The 17,251-nt window shown below is 59.0% G+C and overlaps 1 protein-coding gene across 1 annotated transcript in view; it reads left to right on the top strand.

Moving 5' to 3' along the window:
• RBM19 (RNA binding motif protein 19) overlaps positions 1-17,251 on the top strand; it is a gene marked incomplete at its 5' end in the record, with an annotated part of 103,090 nt that overhangs the window by 68,321 nt on the left and 17,518 nt on the right. Inside the window, 2 exons of the mRNA XM_084253543.1 lie at positions 4,492-4,597; positions 16,272-16,392. Of these exons, the coding sequence (XP_084109669.1) occupies positions 4,492-4,597; positions 16,272-16,392 (227 nt within the window). The remainder of the gene's footprint in view (positions 1-4,491; positions 4,598-16,271; positions 16,393-17,251) is intronic.

Below are 17,251 nucleotides of genomic sequence, written 5' to 3'. Positions count from 1 at the left end.
TTCATGCCCAGAGATTTAGACCTTTATTCTTCCCTCTAGACAGAACAGAAAGAAGCCACAGTTTATTCTTATCACAGAACCACCCCGTCATCTTGTTCAGACCACACTGTGGTTCGGCTCTGGGTCCCTGGGGGGGCTGAGTCCCCCTCCTCGGTGCTGCCTTGGGCGCAGGTGGAGCCCAGTCGTGCCAACAGCTTTCCCCACGTGACTCGGCACTTCAGCAGGGATCTGGATCCTCCCAGGGATCCAGACTGGAGATGGAGGAGTACATAAGTCCTGGGAGCCGGCCCCGGGGTCCTCAGCGGGGCCCGACCCCTCCTTGGTGTCAGCCTGCGCGCTGGAGGGATTGACTGACCTGCCCACAGAAGCCCCAAACCCAGATGCCCCAGCATCCCTGGAGGGGTCTCTCTGCCCACCCCTCCTCCCCCTCCGTCCCCCTGATCCCCTCACTTCACTGCAGGCTGAGGAGGATTCGTCCCTCTCAGAAGCCAGGTCTCACCGAGCCCTTGCCCTGTGGGGCTGCAGCAGGACGGGCCGGGCCGCCAGCTTGCAGCAGCAGCAGGCAGGGCGCACACACCGTGTTGTGTCTGGTCTGGGCCTGTGTGCAAACACCATTTGCATCCCGGACTTGTTGATGAGGCCCGGGCATAATTGGCTTGCCTCGCTCAACACCTCAGGGCCCGCTCCCACCTCCTCCCGTCCCTCCCACCCCCACACACCTCGAAAGAAATTAGAAACGTGACAACAAACTCCTGTTGTCGAAAAGCCCCCAAACCCGCCACCAGCCCTTGCTCTGCCGCAGAGGGGGTGGGGCTGCGGCTTGGGTGGGGGAGTAATTGGTGAACCCGAGGTGAATGGAATAATTGGAAAAGTGAGGTGTGAGTTTGTTACTGAAGTGTGAGCGTGGTGGGGGAGGGAAGGAGGGCCATGTTTAAAAGCCTGGTATGTCCTCTTTATTCACAGCTTCTGATACAGTAATTGCTATTTTGTGGTTTCTATTATCTACACAGTGGGGAGCGTAGCGTCTCCTTCCCTGGGCGCCAGAGGCTGGGCTGGGGGGAGTTCCTGGGTGCCCTGTGATTTTCCGTCCACTCCTGTCCCCAGCGGCCCTGCCCGGTCTCGCCGGGCTGCGGCCTCTGCTCCCCAAAGAACAGGGTTCGTGCCACGCTACCTTCCAAAGCCGCTCTTAAAAATGGCTCCATGGACCTTGCTGTCAGATAAGACCCTTAATAATGGCTGGTATTTATATATCGCTTATCTCCAAGGAGCTAAAGGTACTTCATCGATTTTTTTCCTCCCAACCCTTTTTTTTTTTTTTTTCATTTTAATTCTCTTTCGATATCTCTCCGAGATCGTGAGTATCAGCCTCATACCCCACCCCCCTGCGCAGTCCTAGAAACTACCAGGGCTGCCCGCCCTCCCAGCTTTGTTCTCCACCTGAGTGACCGGGAGCTGGCCTGGCCCCGAGTCCCAGGCTGTGGGACGGGGGCAGGTCACTTTGCCTCCCTGGCCCTCGTTTTTCTCATCTGTAGAAACAGCCAGGAACACGCCCCGCCATCGTGGGAACGATGCATTTAAAAGGCCTAGCACGTCACGGGCACAAGCTCATTGGTAGCTGGGGTGACGGCAGCAATATGGCGCCTGGAAGCCTCAGCCATTCATTTCAGGCTTCACGGACGCTGGGAAGTCCCTTCAAAGATCTATCCCGCGACATGCGGCTCTGGCCGGTCTGTTTCTCAGAAGGGAGAAACACGTTCACAGTAACCATTTCCCCGGCCCTGAAGAATAACAGGATTTGTGGAGCCACTAGAGTCTTCAGACAGCTTTTAACTTGTGTGCAGATGTTCCTCCGAAAGCCCTGACAGGCCAGAGATGCCCCAAGGGGCCCCACCCCACCCCGGCCCCCTGCTGCTGGGACAGAATCTCCAGCTCCCTGATCCCATGTGGATCCAGGGTGCCTGTCTTTGCCCCGTGCCCAGTTCTGCAGTGCACCCCTCCAGGCCGCGAAGCACGGCTCCTTCAGCCTCTCCTCATCAGCTTTTTTCTCCACCTTTTAATTATTTTCCTCGCCTTTCTCCGGACCCTTAGCTGCTTACCATGCACAGAGCGTCGGCAGCTTGCAGTGCGCTGCAGAGGGAGGAAGCAGCCTCCGCAGCTCCCCCCCTCCCCCTCTCCACACGCGCACACACGCAGGCTGGCTCTCCAGAAATTAGATGTGGGCAGAGGCCACTGACACCATCAGGGCCTAGGACTGAAGTCCCCGTGACAGAGGTGGAGGGTTGGCACAAGGAACTGGCATTCATTTGGCCTCCCTTGCCCCACGGCTTTGGGTGAGTCCCTCAGAGGCGACATGGAGTATTCCTCGCCACCCCCAATTCCCTATCCACCCTCACGTGAGTTCTTCCTGCCTCCCGCCATGACAGGCCAAACCTCAGAAAGAGACCACACCCTGAACATGGCTGGTCCACCAGGGAAAGTGCTGGAGGGAAGCATCGTGCAGCAAAGAGCTCAGCCTTCCCCCGAGACCCACCACCACCCACCTCCTAGCCCTGCCACTGACAAGAAGGGCTGCTTCCCTGGGCCTCAGTTTCTTCACTAAAATGGGGGTAAAATGGGGGTAGTGAGACTCATTGTCATGAACACATGTTCTGTGCTTAGGTCGCCCGTGACCCATTTCCACTTACTCCTCGCCGCCACCCTCTGCAGGGAGAAGTACTGGTGCTCATGTCTGCCTTCTGGGGCTGCAGCCGCAGCTGGACCATCGGGCGCCCACTCCCAGCCAGGTGCTGGGCTCCTTGCTGCAGACCCCAGGAGGAGCAAGGAAATCGTGGGCTCCACGGTGGCAGAGCGCGCCCTAGGCTTCCCCACCACACTGCACGGTGGCCACACTGGGCACCCCAGTGGCGGCAGGGCTTTAACCCAGCCCATCAGCAAAGGCTGCTTGGAAACAGCAACAGTTAAGCTGAGGCTGGAAGAGCCTGGAGGTAGGCAGGGGTGAGAGGTGGGCCAAGAGACGAGCACCCACAGGTTGCCTGTAACCCTGTGTCTACAGCAATCCGCATGCGGGGAGGTGGCCCTGACACATGAGAAATGATCGCCAAGGCTCCCCTGTGCCCTGCCCTCTGCACCCTGGGCCTGTCTGCTCTCAGACCTCAGGCTGGGGTCTCAGGATCCCCCCACCCCACCCGTGGCTCTGAACTTGGAGCCAAAGAGCCATTGATCTGAATGAGCCCACAAGAAGAGCTGGCCGTCCCCGCCCTGGCAGCCAGGCCAATCTGGCAGAGGCCCCTGGCTTCCACAGAGGAAGAGGCAGCAGAGGGCTGTTGTGGGGAGCGTCAGCCTTTAGGTGGCAGAATAAAGCAGAGTTTGTGGGCTCCTCTCCTTTCTGTCCCCTCACCTTCTAGCTTGTCTCCACCTGCCCAGCCTCTGGGCCCCAACAGATGGGCCTCCAGCCAGTAGCCAGCGAGACTGACAGGGCTGCACCCCCACCCTCCCCGGCCCCGCCCTCCCCAGGAGGCTGGCCCTGCCGCCAGCAGCCCTGTTTCTGGGGGCTGCTCTGAGAGGGCCCGGAGGGGGGAGCCGAGCCGCCGGGAGAGCTTGGAGGAGACGTGCAGATTCATTTTGAGGATTCATAACGCCGCATTTACACACCGTCCTGCCTGCAGAAATTGGGCTGGCAGATGCCTGGTCATGCTGGCAGGGCTGTGGGTTAACGCCTCGGATTTAGCTTATATCATTTCCCGAGCGCTTAGGGCCTTTACTGTGTTTTCTACCCAATCGGTCTTTGGCCCTGGAGCCTCCTAGATGTCGCGGCGCGTGTGCGCCAGGCGCCCGCGAGTGTGTGTAGGTTTTCAAATATAATAATACCTCTCTTCAGATGCCGTGCACATTAAATATTTATCGGCAGCAATTTGTGCGTATGTGTTTGATAAATGGACATCGGGAAGGGGTGCGGGGCAGGGTGGAGGAGGGAGGGTGCTGAGATTGGAGAGCCAGGCGGGCCGGCTGCTTTGGTCCTGGAGTGTCTCCGAGCAGGTGCCCGGGGGCTGTGCGATGCCGTGTTTGCCTGTGTGATCCCGTCGGGGGGCCCAAGTCATTTTCCTCTTCAGAGCTTCGCCCGACTTTGGCTTAGCAGATATCAAAACGAAAGCCCTGGGGAGGGAAAGTGGGGTTTAGAGGGAGTCACTGTGTGTCTTTCCTGTGTGGGGGGATGGGCAGGGGAGGCCGAGGGACAGCAGAGAAACTGAAAGGTCTCCAGCCTGACCACTCCCTGCCTGCCCAGCTTGATGGCCCAGGCCCAGCAGGAGGAGGCCACTTGTGTCCCAGAGCACAGGATAGACTGTGTGTGTGTGTGTGTGTGTGTGTGTGTGTGTGTGTGTGTACATACTGTCAGTCAGCACTTCTTTATCCAGACAGGATCAGTGTGTGAGAATGTCCTCAGTCCCCCAAACCTCGGTTCTTATATTCCCGTGTTCTGCCTTTTGTTTCCAGCACCTTCGGGGAGCTGAAGACCGTCCGCTTGCCAAAGAAGATGGCTGGGACAGGCGCGCACAGAGGGTTTGGCTTTGTGGACTTCCTCACCAAACAGGATGCCAAGGTGAGTGAGGCACAGACATCTCCTCTCTGGACCGTCACGGTGGGTGAGGGTGTGTCAGCACCCCATACGCCCCTTCCTCCTCCCCCTGGTTTTGTGTTCAGAGGAGGAAGGGCCTGTTCTATGTCCCACCCTCCCCCACGTCACACACACACAAACCTGGGATGCAAAGTGAGGAAGCCCCTAGGTCATAAGCCCCCCAGAAGTGGATTGCAGGGTGTCAGGGGATAGTGCTTAGAGGTGGCAACGAGACACCCAGTTGAGGTGCATGCCTCCCCCTTTCCTGCTGATGGCCGTGTTGGTCACAGGTGAGGTGAGCCAGGCACCTCAGGTGCTGTGGGGGTCAGTTTGCAGGACCCCTTTTATTTGGAAGCAGGGCAGCCTCCCTGGATGTGGGTAGGTGCAGTCTGGTGGGGTGCGATGTTGAGTGGGTCCTAGGGCCCCGCCCCCAGCCACGAAGCTCATGTGAGGGCTTGTGGGGTTCCAACTGTGTCTTTGGTCACGTCCCTCACAGAATCCCCAAGGGAGGCGGCAGTGGCTCTGTCCTCATGTGCATTTTCCCCCTAAGTCTCTGCCCTCGAGGGCGTGATGGAGTGACAATAACACTTTGTGGGCCCTGGGAACAGGCATGGGTAGGGAGGGCACCCTGGGTTCTCGGGGAGCCTTGCCAACCACCTTTGTCTCCAGCCTGACCTGAATGCAAACGCCTGTTTTATTGACACATCGCCATGTTTATCCAGACATCTACTCCTCTTTCTTCTCGGCCAGCAGCCTTTCCCTGGCCTGCTGTCCCTGACAGCCTACACCACCCAGCCCTGACACTCAGCAGCAGGGCAGCCACCCCGGGGTCCCCACATTTGCTCAGAGGGAGCCATGGAGGAAGCTGTCCGAGCACAGCTTGGCTCCCCTAGCCCTGCCCTGTGCCTCGGTTTCCTCATCTGTAAAACAGGAATGAAAACCACCCACCCTCACAGAGTGAGGAGAGGGGACACACAGGGTCCTCCAGGCAAGCAGCGGTTTCCTCGTTCCCACCGGCCCAGCACCCTCAGAGCTGTCTGTCTATCCTTCTGTCTGTCCATCGTCCGTGGCAGAGTGAAGGGGACTGCAGGGCCATGTTCGCTGCACTCATCCTCAAGCTGCTGGGTGAAGGCGTGGACCCGGCGCCATCTGTTCTGTGCCAGGGATCCCAAGTGAGGTTGTGATTGGAGGAGTGAGGGGGTCTCTCTCCCCACCCGTGTTAAGGTGCCCACGTGCCGGCTAGTGGTCAGAGCATGGGCTTGGAAGCCTGAGTTCAAGGCCTAGCCCCGCTGCTTACCTGCCGCGTGACCTTGGGCAGGCGGCCCACTTTGTGCGTGCCTCTGTTTTCTCTTTTCTAAAACGGTGGTGGGCTTTTCCTCGTCCACTTGTGGTAAGGCCTGGATGGGAGCCTGGCCCCTGTGAGCTGGCTCAGCTCTGAGGAGGCGGAGGAGGGTAGTGACGGGGGCATTGATGGCGACAATCTGAGAAAGAGAGGCGAGGAAGAGCAGAGAAAGGGGGTTTCAGAGCCCCTCCCCCCGGAAGCCGTCCTTCCGCCCAGGTCGATGTCAAAACGGACATGGCTCTGGGGCACAGCGGGTTAGATCAGACAGGCCCCCTTGCCAGGCTGCGGTCGATACAGATTATTCTCTGGGATCATTAGAACGGAAGGTGGGATCTCAGGTGGACGGGGCAGTGGAGACCAGGCTGCAGAGGTGATTTCCGCAGCCGGCCGGCCCTCTGGCCGTGTGTGAAGGTGGCTCCTACCCTCCCTCCCTGCCCTGCCTTGATTCTGGGTTCCAGCAGGAGAAAGGGCCGTGAGGACAGCGAGGACTCAGCCCTCAGCCCCTGCGAGCTTGGCTCTTCCTGCCTCTGCCTCCAGCAGGCGGCGGCCCAGCCCCCCCCCGGGTTCTGCCTGGTCCGCAGCCCCGCGGCGGCTCTTCCTCTCCTGGCACCAGGACAAGGGCCCTTTGTGCCCACTGCCACGCAGCCCGCGCCCAGGAAGCCGGCACCCCCAGGAGCACGCCTCCTGCAAAGCTCCCTTTGCTCTTTTTGCTTCCTGGGGAAGCTGCCGAGCTTCTCACTCTCTTCCCTGTCTGCCTGAAGAACTTTATTGTCTTCCGAGTGGAACATTTAGTGCTCTCCGCTGACCCGCAGACCGTGCGCGCGGCGTGTTGGGTGAATAGAATTCTGAATATTGTAAATATCTATTAGCTCAAGGCTGGGCGTGAGCTTGCAGAGGGAAAGCAGCGCAGCCAGGAGACATTCAGTAAAAATCCTGAGACCTTTTTTATCTCGGTAGAAGGGATTCACAGGAATCTCAGGGCTGGAAGCGGGACCTCCACCACCGTCCCCAGGGTTGTGGGGTGAGCACCCCTGCAGCATTTCTTTTGAAGCATGTTGGGGAGGACTCCTCCTTCAGAAACCCTTCCCGAGGCTGGGCTGAACCCTGACCCATCAAGTCCCCCTCCCCGCTCTGGCGGCTTTTCTCCCGCCTCCTGTCCCGGCCCCCTGAGCGTCAACAGCCGCCGTTCCTTTGCCATCGGCAACCACTCGGGCTTGAAGACAGAAGCCTCCTCCTGCTCGGGCTCCGGCAGTCCTTAGGCAGGAGAAAAGGAGAAGGGGAGAAAAAGCTCAGAGGCGCTGGCCAGTGTCAGGGAAGAGAGGCAGGGAGGGAGCCGAAGCCGATCGGAGAGCCTCGTGCCTGGAAGGCAGTGGAGACACATGGCTTCTGGGCAGTGCCAGTGCTGAAGTCTGAGCAGGCATGTCGACTCCCAGTGCAGTGCTCCTTCCCCAGCATCCAACAGTTCGCTTCGCCAGCTGGCCAAGTGAGTGAGAAGAATGAAGCCCCAGCTGGTCATAAATTCATCCCCTCAGCACCAGCGGCTCTGCTTGGGCCCCAGTCACGGGCCTGTCTGGTCTCCCCTGCACCCAGGAACTCCGAGTCTCTGGCCTTTCTGCTCGACACCCATGTGCCCCCTCACATCGCCGTGAACACTCGTTATCCAGCACGCCCCCTGGGTCAAGCACACACACCCAGCGAGGAAAGAGAATCCTGGCGCGGGACTCCACGAGGGCTGCCGTGGGAGAGCTCAGAGTAACCAGGCAACTGATGACAATAGCCAGAAGCTCCTCGACCCACCGCTCCGGCTTTGTATGTGACATGTACTCCGCACACGCATTGTCTCATCCCAACCTGCAGCCGCCCCTGGAATCGGGCAGGAGATTTGCATAACTCCCTCCCAAGTTCTGCGAGCGTTTGCTCAGCTCCGTCTGTGCGTGAGCCGAGGGGAAGCCGGGACCTGCTCTCATCTGGGATGCTAGGCTGGGGGTGGGGCCTGGCACAGGCTCGCTGAGCTGGCGTGTTCTCCCGGCCAGGACGTTCGACCAGCCTACGATGTCCGGCAGTGACTGGCAAGCCCTCCAAAGTGCCAGTATTATCTAAACCTCTAGGTTGATGATCTGGTGTTTTCAAGAACCTTCTCGCACGGGGTGGAGAGAAGCGAGGACAAAGGGTGACGAGGCAGACAGGAGGGCAAGTGCAGTGGTCGTCCAGGGTGGCCTGGGTCTGTGCTTATGGGCGTGGCTGTCCCTGGTGTCTCAGGCACTGTTAGGTCCTCTGGCCCTGAGGACGTTTCTGGAAAGGCAGTATCTTGGCATTGATTAAAAAAATCAACTTCTAAAAAGCCCGTCTTTGGCAGGGATGCTGCTGGGCATTTTCATTCATCATTTTAAACCTCCCAATACTGTAGGAGATACTAGGGGAGCTTTTGACAGATGGAGAAACTGAGGCTCAGAGGAATGAAGTCACCTGCCCAGGGCCACACAGCCAGCCCTGGGCAGACATGGAGAACCCTGCAGGGCTATCTGATTCCAAAGCCCACATAGTTAGGACTTCCCCCACGCCAGCCCCGCCTCTTTACACCACAGCTGTCAGCTCACTGGCCTTAACACCTTACCAAAGATAAGGACAATTAGACATTGTGTAGGAAGGAGGAGGGAGAAACTGCCCCTCAAACACTTCCCGGGGACAAGTCTCCCCAGTGCCAGTGGAGCCCCACAGCACGAAGTCTTCGCCCAACCCCCTCCCCCCAAGCCCAGGGCAGTGGCTGGCCTCGAAGGCAGCAGCTTTCTACCTGGACAGGTGAACTGGGCTCCCCAGCCAGGCATGTCATCCAGTTGCCAAGAGGGGTTCCATTCAGAGGCCCCTGCCTCTTCCCCCTTTGCCCAGCCGGGACCTGTCTGGGGATGGGGAAGACCCAGAGCACAGACCTGCAGCCCAGAAACCCAGACCCGGCTTTTTCCCAGGCCTGCGCCTTTAATTCCCCTTCCCAAGCCTGCCTCGCCTTTGTACTTTTGCAGTTGCAGCTGTTTTTATTTGCCGCCACTGCTGTTGTTTTAAAAGGTCTATTTTCACATGGAATGTTATCCAATTAGCAGAGCAATGTGTTGGCTTAAATAAACACTTGGGGGGAGCCGGCTGTAGGGAGACGTGATGGTGGCGGCGTTGGCAGGCAGAGCGCTCTCGCAGTGGTAAACAGCGCAGCTCTAATTGTAGGGCCGCTCGCTTAATGTCTCCTTTCTCTCTTCTCACTTTCACACGCCGCTGGGAGGGGGCAGAGGGAGTGGCGTGGACACCCGGCCCAGGCACACCCCAGTTGGGTGGTGCCGAGTATTGGGGTGTGCGGGTCGCTTTTGGTCTCTCTGCACTCAGGGGCCGTGGCCTTGCAGACCCCCCCAAAACAAAACATCTGGTGGAAAGAGGTGACCGTCCTGGAGCCAGACGGCGCTTCAGGGCGGGGCTGCCTCTCCGCGGGTGTTGGGTGACGCTCGGTGAACCATGCTCGCCATCAGGTTATCTGGGGTTGCATTCGCTGCACGTGTCTGCTTAATTGAGTGCATAGAGCAAGTCATCTCCATGGGGGTCCTGCAGGAATGGGAGGTGGGGCTGAAAGGGGCATCCCCCATGGAAAGGAGGAGTCTGGGGGCCTGTCATCCCGGCTCCCAAGTACTGGCCGGCCGTGCCAGGCGGTGGTTGGCAGCATGGTCAGTGGAGTCCACGCCGCCTCTTGCCAGTTGCATGCACACGGACAAGGCGCTCATACCCCGAAGGCCAGGCTGCTTTGCCCTCACAACGGGCAGTGAGCGCGCTGTCCTTGAGGCGACTGCACAAGTAAATGGACTGATGCGTGTGAAGCGCTTCGCACAGGCCGAGGCACACGCGTGAGGTGGGGCAGCTGTGTGGCCTGGGCCCCGAGGTCAGAGGAGCTGCAGTTGGAAGCCCCAGATGGGCGGCTCTTTGTCGCCCTGAATGTTAACTGAAAGCACATTCAGGAGCTGGGGCCAGCCCCCACTTTCCTATCTAGGTGTGTGTGTCAGGTGTGTGCACTCGTGTTTGAATTGAGGGTTCGTCCTGCTCTCTCGGAGCCCAGGGTTCAGAGAAATTGTATTTGAATCCTGAAGCTTGTGCTTCAAGGCAGGGACTTAGCCAACACATTTATGGGTTTCAGATCAGGACAAGCCACCTCCTCACACCAGCAGGTGCACATCTTTCACGCCAAGTGGAAGCAAGGCCAAGCACCCCCCGCACTGTATGCCCGGCCCTGGGAGGTGGGGGTAGAGGCCCCACAGCAGAGTGGGACTGGGGTCGAATGTCCTGCTCTTAGAGTCCTCGGTTGTCAGTGCGAGTTACCAGGCTAGGTAACCAGCCCAGCCGAGCCAAACCCCCTCTCTGCCTCCGGGGGCCTTAACAGTCACTCCTGTGAAAAACCACCCCCTTGCAGGCAATAGCCCCAGACCAGGAAGCAGGCCTCCCTGTGTGCCAGGCGCTGGGCTAGGGAGTGGTCACTGTCTCCTGTCTCCTTTCGGGCAGCCCCACAGCCAAGGTACCCCGCGTTGGCAGCAGAGAAAGTGGGGACTGGGAAAGGTTTCTCATCAGGCCCCAGAGCCAGAGCAGCAGGGCACTCATGGGAGCGCACCATCACCAGACCACACGCCCTGTCGCTTCTGACCCCTTGGCTGCCTGTGACAGTATCATCCCTGGGACTCTGCAGAGGTCATAGCTGCTGTCTCACCCCATGGCCCTGATTTAGTGCTTGGTTCCCAGGAGTTCCTCCGGGGATGCTGAGATGAGTTTGATGGAGCCGAGTCAATGAGTGAGTGAGGGGAAGAGAGCTCAGTGATTGGGAAAGATTTTAGACATGACAGCCAGAAAGTGGGGCCCTGGATGTTTCTCTTGGACTCTGCCCTTAGCTTGGATGGACAAGGACTAAATGAGGCCCACAGTTCGAGTCAACCATTGCTGTGTAGAGAGCCCCACTTATTCTGGGGACCACGGCCAGCCTCGCTCCTCCCCCAGGGAGGCCAGAAGCAGCTCTGGGGGCATGGCCATGGGTCAAGAAGGATCTGTCCCTCCAAGCACAGGCTGTCACCCATGGGCAGGCAATACGTGACAACTCCAGGGTGGGGACCCTCCTCCCAAAAGTCGGAGGCCCTGTTTTCAACACCTCAGCAGCCCCCAACGATTCCCTGGGCCAGTGTTCCCTCCCCTTCTGCTGGTGGCTGTGCCCCTGGTTGTTCTTGGCCAGCTGGGGTCATGCTTACCTTGGGCTTGGTACAGGTGGTTTTGGGCAGGGTGGCTCTGTTGGTGTTCAGGCGGCTTTGACGTCTACTGGGGCAGCAGCCCTCCCGCTCTGCCAGCCAGAGCGAGGGCCGAGAGAGGGCCGGGCTTCTGAGCCTGCAGATGCAGTTCTGTCCTCGGCGCTGCCCAGAAGCCCTCGGGACGCATGTTCTGCCAAGGGCATCCAGTGGGCTTTTGTTGCCGATAGGAGGAGAAGGCCTGTCTCCAGGGAGAGCTGCAGAAAGGTCAGGCCAGTGCCACGCTGGCAGCCTTCCAATGCCTCCCCTGTTCTGGGGATGGCTCCAGGCCTGTTTTTGGTCTGGCCTGCGGCTGTTGCTCCCCTCTGCTTTTGCCGGCTTCCTTCCAGGGAGACGTAGGAAAGGCAGCTGGAGGCGACCACCTTAGGTCAGAGAAGATCTAAGATGCAGATCCCGGGACCCCCCAGCCAGAGAAGCAGTGATCGGGCTAGACCTGCTGAGCGCTCTCCCTGCCGGGCCTCAGGTCCTTGGAGCAGCGCCAGGGCACAGCCCTGCTGTCTGCAGTGTCTGTCCCCCTGTCAGGTCACAGGGACCTGATCCCGTGTAAGGGTCAGGAAACAGATCACCCCAGGCGATCCCAGTGAAGTGGCTTTCATGGAAGGGGACGCAGGCCTAGGGGACTCACCAGGGGTACTGGAGCACCCGGGGCTCGTGACTGGCCTGAGGCCAAAGAGACCTTGAAGGCAGGTGAACACCTACCTTGATACTTCAGGTGGGAGCACTAGGGAGCCCCCACCTGTCCCTTTGTCTCCCTCAACTCCCATCTCCGACCAGTGTTCTCCCCATTTGCTTAAGCTCAGTGATTTATAGAGTCTGTGGGCATCGACTCTGGTGACAGAGAAGGAGCTCATGGGGAGAGCAGGACGAGGCAACGCTGGCCTGTCAGAGGATGACGGGAAGCAGGACTCCCCTCCAGCGGCTTTCTCCTCTCTGCAGGCCTTAGAGTGTGCCCTTCTGGTCTCTCGGCCTCTGCAGTGACCCAGCTGGGCTGTTTGCGTCTGCCGAGGCCAGTGGCACAGGTTACAGTTCATCCTGCAGAGTCCACAAGGGGTCAGGTCCCTGTCCCCCTCCAAATGCCAGACCACCAAGCCTGGGATCAGGTCTTGTACTCACCACAGGTCGTGTCCCACTCGCAGAGGCGGAGGATGGAACACGACTTCCCCTGTGGCCCTCATGGTCTGAAGTGCGAGGCAGGACATCTAAGCCACCCGTAGCTCCAGCCAGAACAGTGAGACCATCCCTTGCCCCCTGGAGACCTGTTTTCAAGACCCTCGGTTAAGGAGATGCCAGTTTGTGCTGTTGGCTGACTGAGCCCCCCAGGCTCCGTGCGGGGCAGGGGTGGGGGGCCAAGGATAGCGCCAGCTCCTTCCCTCCCTTCTGGGTTCAAGGCTGGGCTGGGAGCCGGGCACGCAAGCAAGAGTCATGGGTAGGTGCTGCAGTGAAGGCAGGTGTACAGGGCACCACAAGCTGAGCACAAGGGGTGTTTCAACGACCCAGAGACCTAGTACAGAAGAGGCTGAGAGGGGAGGAAGAAGGAAGTTACTCCCATGCGCAAACCTTGGCCGATGCCTCAGCTTTCCCTTCACTGAAACGGGACAGTAGCATGTTCTCAGGAGTAGGCTGAGGCCACATGCTTGGAGTTCTGTGGACCCCAGGGCATCCATGATCCATAAGCTCTTTGACTCCGAGGGCGGAAGAGGCAGCAGCCCAGGATCTGGAGAGAAGCCGTGACTTTCTCTCCTTCTGTGCAGACACAGCCCCATGCTGAACCCCAGGTGCCCAGGTGAACTTCCAAGGGCTGGTTAGGCAGAGGTGGCCATGCTGGAGCTGAGGTTGAGGCCTTGTCCTGTGGCGTCAGCATAGTCCAGTGTAGGATCAGGGACAGGAAGAAGCTGCTGGCCTGCCCACCTCAGGCCAGAGAGGCCCGGCTGCTCCTGCCCTCCCCCGGCCCCGCCCTGCCCCTCAGCATCCCCCTGGGAGCCCGAGAGCCCCTTGAGACCCCGCTATCTTCTCCCCACCCACCTCAAGCTTCCTAGGATGCCTGGAACACTGTGAGCTCTCATTAGGCTCTTTTAATGAAACACAATTACTCTGGATTACCCCGGGCCAAGTTTAGCCTCAAATCACTGTCCTCACTGCCTGCGACAGTTTGAGGCCACCACATTGCCACCACTGAGGCTGCGGGGCTCAGGAACACAACCTGATTTCACATTAACCCAAGGGGACTAGAACCAGGAAGGGCAATTCTGCTATTTTCGGAGAATCACATTTTGTACTCTAACTCTGAATACAACAGAATCTTCGAGTCCTATCTACCATTGTCCCTGCTCTTTAGCGTGACAATGAGTGGGAAGTGGAGGGCATACATGATAATAACAGCCAGCACTTAGGCGTATCATGTGCCAAGCGGTGTTCTAAGTGTTAAACTTAATAGTTCTTTGACTACCCCCATCCTTCCTCTGCTGCTGCCTGTCTTCTCCCTGAGGAAGCAGGCTCAGAGAGGCTGAGCAGCTTGCCCAAGATCACACAGCTCACAAGTGGTAGAGCAGGGACGTGAAGCAGGTGCAAGACCCCCGACTCCTGTGCTGTCTCACCTCTTAGAGGGAAAAGTCCTTCCCCAGCGGAGATGAGAATGTGTGAGGGAGAGGGAACTTGTGGCAACTCTTACAAGCATGGAGACCTCTTCAGGCTTGAGTGGTACAGGAAGATGGGGTTCCTGGGGTGAGGAAGAAACACAGTTCTGAAGGCTCGGGTTGGAGGAGGCTGGGGCTCTGCCCACCTCCCAGGCTCTCTTCCCTTCTTCTAACTGAGCTCAGCTTCCTCCAGATGCAGCCTCCTGGCCGCCCCCTCCCCACCATGTCCCCGGGACCACGGCTCCTCAGGGACCCTGGCACCAGGATGGAATACCCACCACGCCAGACTCCCCACCAATCTCTCTCCCCCATCTTAAACCCCCAGCTCCCCCACACAGGCTGTTTCTCTGCCTCGCCAGCTGAGAACGCGTGTGTTTTAAAGCTCTGAATGGGCCATTTCGGCTCGGAGTCCAGATGCATTTTTATATCCACATGGAAAAAAAATGCAGAGGCTCTGCTGGCAGTCAGAAAGAGTTTTTTAAATTAAAGTTAAAAAAAAAAAAGGGGGGGAAGGAAAAGTTTCCCGCACCTGGCCCTTCTCAGAAGGCACAGCGGAGAACAAAGCCTTTCCTTAATTTGGCCACATGGCCAGTTTCTAAAAGACATAGGTCCCTCCACCGCCTTCTAGATTCCACGTCTGATGGAATACCTGCTCGGACCCACCCTCGGGGCTTGCTGTAAGTCCCAAATTAGCCTCCTGTACAGACAGGGAGACTGTGCTCAGGCTGGGCCTGTGGGCTTACCCGTGGTCACTGTGTCACCTGCCCGGGGCAACAAGCACCACAGATGGGGGCGCTTAGAACAACAGAAATCTGTTACATCACAGGTGAGAAGCCAGAAGTCCAAGATCAGGGTGTCGGCAGCATTGCCTGCTGCTGAGGGAAAAATCTGTTTCCTGCCACCTTCTGAGCTTCTGGTAATGGGTGGAGAGAAGCTGCTGACCCACCTTAGGCCAGAGAGGTCTGTCAAGTCACCCCAGTCTCTGCCTCTGTTTTGGCTCAGCTGCATCTCTTACAGGGCGGGGCCTCCAGGGCATCCTCATCTTCATGTAACTCACCACATATGCAAAGACCTCGTGTTGCCTGTGGTCACGCCCTGAGGCACCAGGGTTAGAATTTCAACAGGTCTCCTTTTGGGGGACACAGCCACCCCATAAAAGTCCTGCATCGTGGAGGCCAGACCAGGGCTCTTTGGTTCTAGGCTGCTTCCTGCAGCATCACCTAGGAGGAGGGAAGCTCCCCCACCCTCCGTTCCTACCAGATGGCACCGTTGCAACCCACGTTGTGCTCCAGTCCCGTCTGAGCCGCCCATCTCAGACCCAGCACTGACCTACTGAGAAAACTCACACCAGCACCACAGGAGAGCTGTCGGGCCCAACCCCACAGCCTAGGTGGATCGGAATGCCCTTGTCACTCCCATTTTATAGATGAGGACGCTGAGGGCTGGCAGCTTTATTTCACTGGCCGAAGGTCTCAAAGCTGGGAAGTGCAGGCCCGCCTCCACCACGCCCGCGCGGCTCCAGAGTGCAAGCTCACAGCCGCAAACATGGGGCCTCCAAAGCTCGGAGTGGTGAGAAAAGCCCTGTGCCCACATTTATCTTCAGCCCTTGGGGGTGCCAGGGAGATGCCCCAAGGCAGGATTATGTGAAGTATCCAGAATGGGCAACTCCGCACAGGCAGCTAGTCTCCTGGGAGCCGGGGAGCATGGGGAGTGACTTTGTTTTGGGGGGACAAGGTTGACAACATTCTAAACCTGATCGTGGCGATGGCTGCACGACTGAAGATGCTGCAGGCTGTTGCCTTGCACACTTCAGATGTGTGCCGTGTGCGGCGTGTGAGCCACGGCTCAATGAAGTGGTTATGAAACAGAAAACAAGGGGGAGTAAAGCAGCGTGCACAGGCCGGGCCCTCCAAGAGATGAGGACATGGCGGCCCCTGCTGAGCCCGTGGGGGCAGGATGGGCAGGGAGCGCTGGGCACACATTCTCAGGACCCACGAAGGACGTGTCTGTCCCCAAGCGAGGGGCCTGCTTGGTTGTCCTCGAGTGGCCAGCCAGGGCCATGGGCTGCTGCCCGCAATGGGGAGAGGGAGTGGGGAGCGGATAAAATGTGCAGGGAAGCCACCGGCGCAGGCACCAGGCACAGTGGCAAGTGCATTGACACACCGTCCCTGGCACCTCACTCCCTGGGAACATGACCCACTAACTCGTGACGTGTCCAGCGGCTCCCCAGACCTCGCTAGAGACCAACCAGGCATCAGCAGGGCTGGAACCTGGTGGCCAGAGCTCTCAATGCCGGCAGGAGGAGGGCGGGTGGAGGTTCGGGGCTCAGGCCTAGCCAACACACTGCTTCATTCCTTGTCCCCTCTCCCCAGAGAGCCTTCAACGCCCTGTGTCACAGCACCCACCTGTACGGCCGCAGGCTGGTGCTGGAGTGGGCCGACTCTGAGGTGAGCTTGCAGGCGCTGCGGCGGAAGACGGCTGAGCACTTCCACGGTAAGAGCCCCGGGGCTGCCAGGAGCCCCCTGAGACCCTGCCCAGGCTGGGAGGACCATACCCTTTCTGCTCTGGTCATTGGGAGCCCTGGCAGGACGTTGGGGAGAGTGGGGGAGTGTCAGCATGCCTTCTCCCACCCCCCTCTGGCTGAGCCTGTCACCATGGTGCACAGCTCAGGGCCTTCTGCCTCCCAGCACTCTCTGTCCAGGGCCAGGGCCAGGGCTGGCCCAGGACCACTCGCCTGATCTCCATCCTCCCTGCCTGCCCTTTACTGGGCCCCCCAGTCACCTTGTTAAAGGGTCCCCATGGATGCTGACCCCCGCTGGTGGTTTAGCCCCTCCCAGAAAGTGGGAGTGAGCCCCTGGAGTATCCCAGTGCTGGGGGGCAGCAGAGATGTGGCTTCAGGTCCTGGGAATGTTGTTGAGCACAGATGAGACCTTGGTGCCATGAAATGGCTGCCGGGACAGAGGGCACCCGAGCTTGGCACATGCTCAGCGCGGGGAGATAGGAGGCAGGCGTGGCTGGAGGGAAAAGGTGACGCAAGTCCGGGTGGGCTGCTTGCGCCTTGCTTGGGGCCTGGCCTCTGCAGCTGGAGTGTGACGGTCAGGTGAGGAGGGGGTGAGAGGAGGCCGGAGGAGGCCATGCGGCACATGGAAGGCAGCAGTGGCATTGGCTGCATACCCTGCCCTTCCCCCTCTCGTCTGTATAACGATGGAACTTGGAGCCAAGACGTGATCGTTTTCTGTGCCAGCCGGTGACGCCCAGCTTCTCCCATCAGGCAACAACTTAGGCAGGGGGTCTCCTCTGGAGTGTGGGGCTCACGGGCCAGCAGAGCTTCTAAGCAATGTCTTGAGTGACA

Source organism: Talpa europaea (genome assembly GCF_964194135.1).
Source record: "Talpa europaea genome assembly, chromosome: 14".
Classification (NCBI taxonomy): Eukaryota; Metazoa; Chordata; class Mammalia; order Eulipotyphla; family Talpidae; genus Talpa; species Talpa europaea.
Note: the sequence above shows the minus strand (reverse complement) of the source record. Positions and strands in the feature narration are given on the sequence as shown.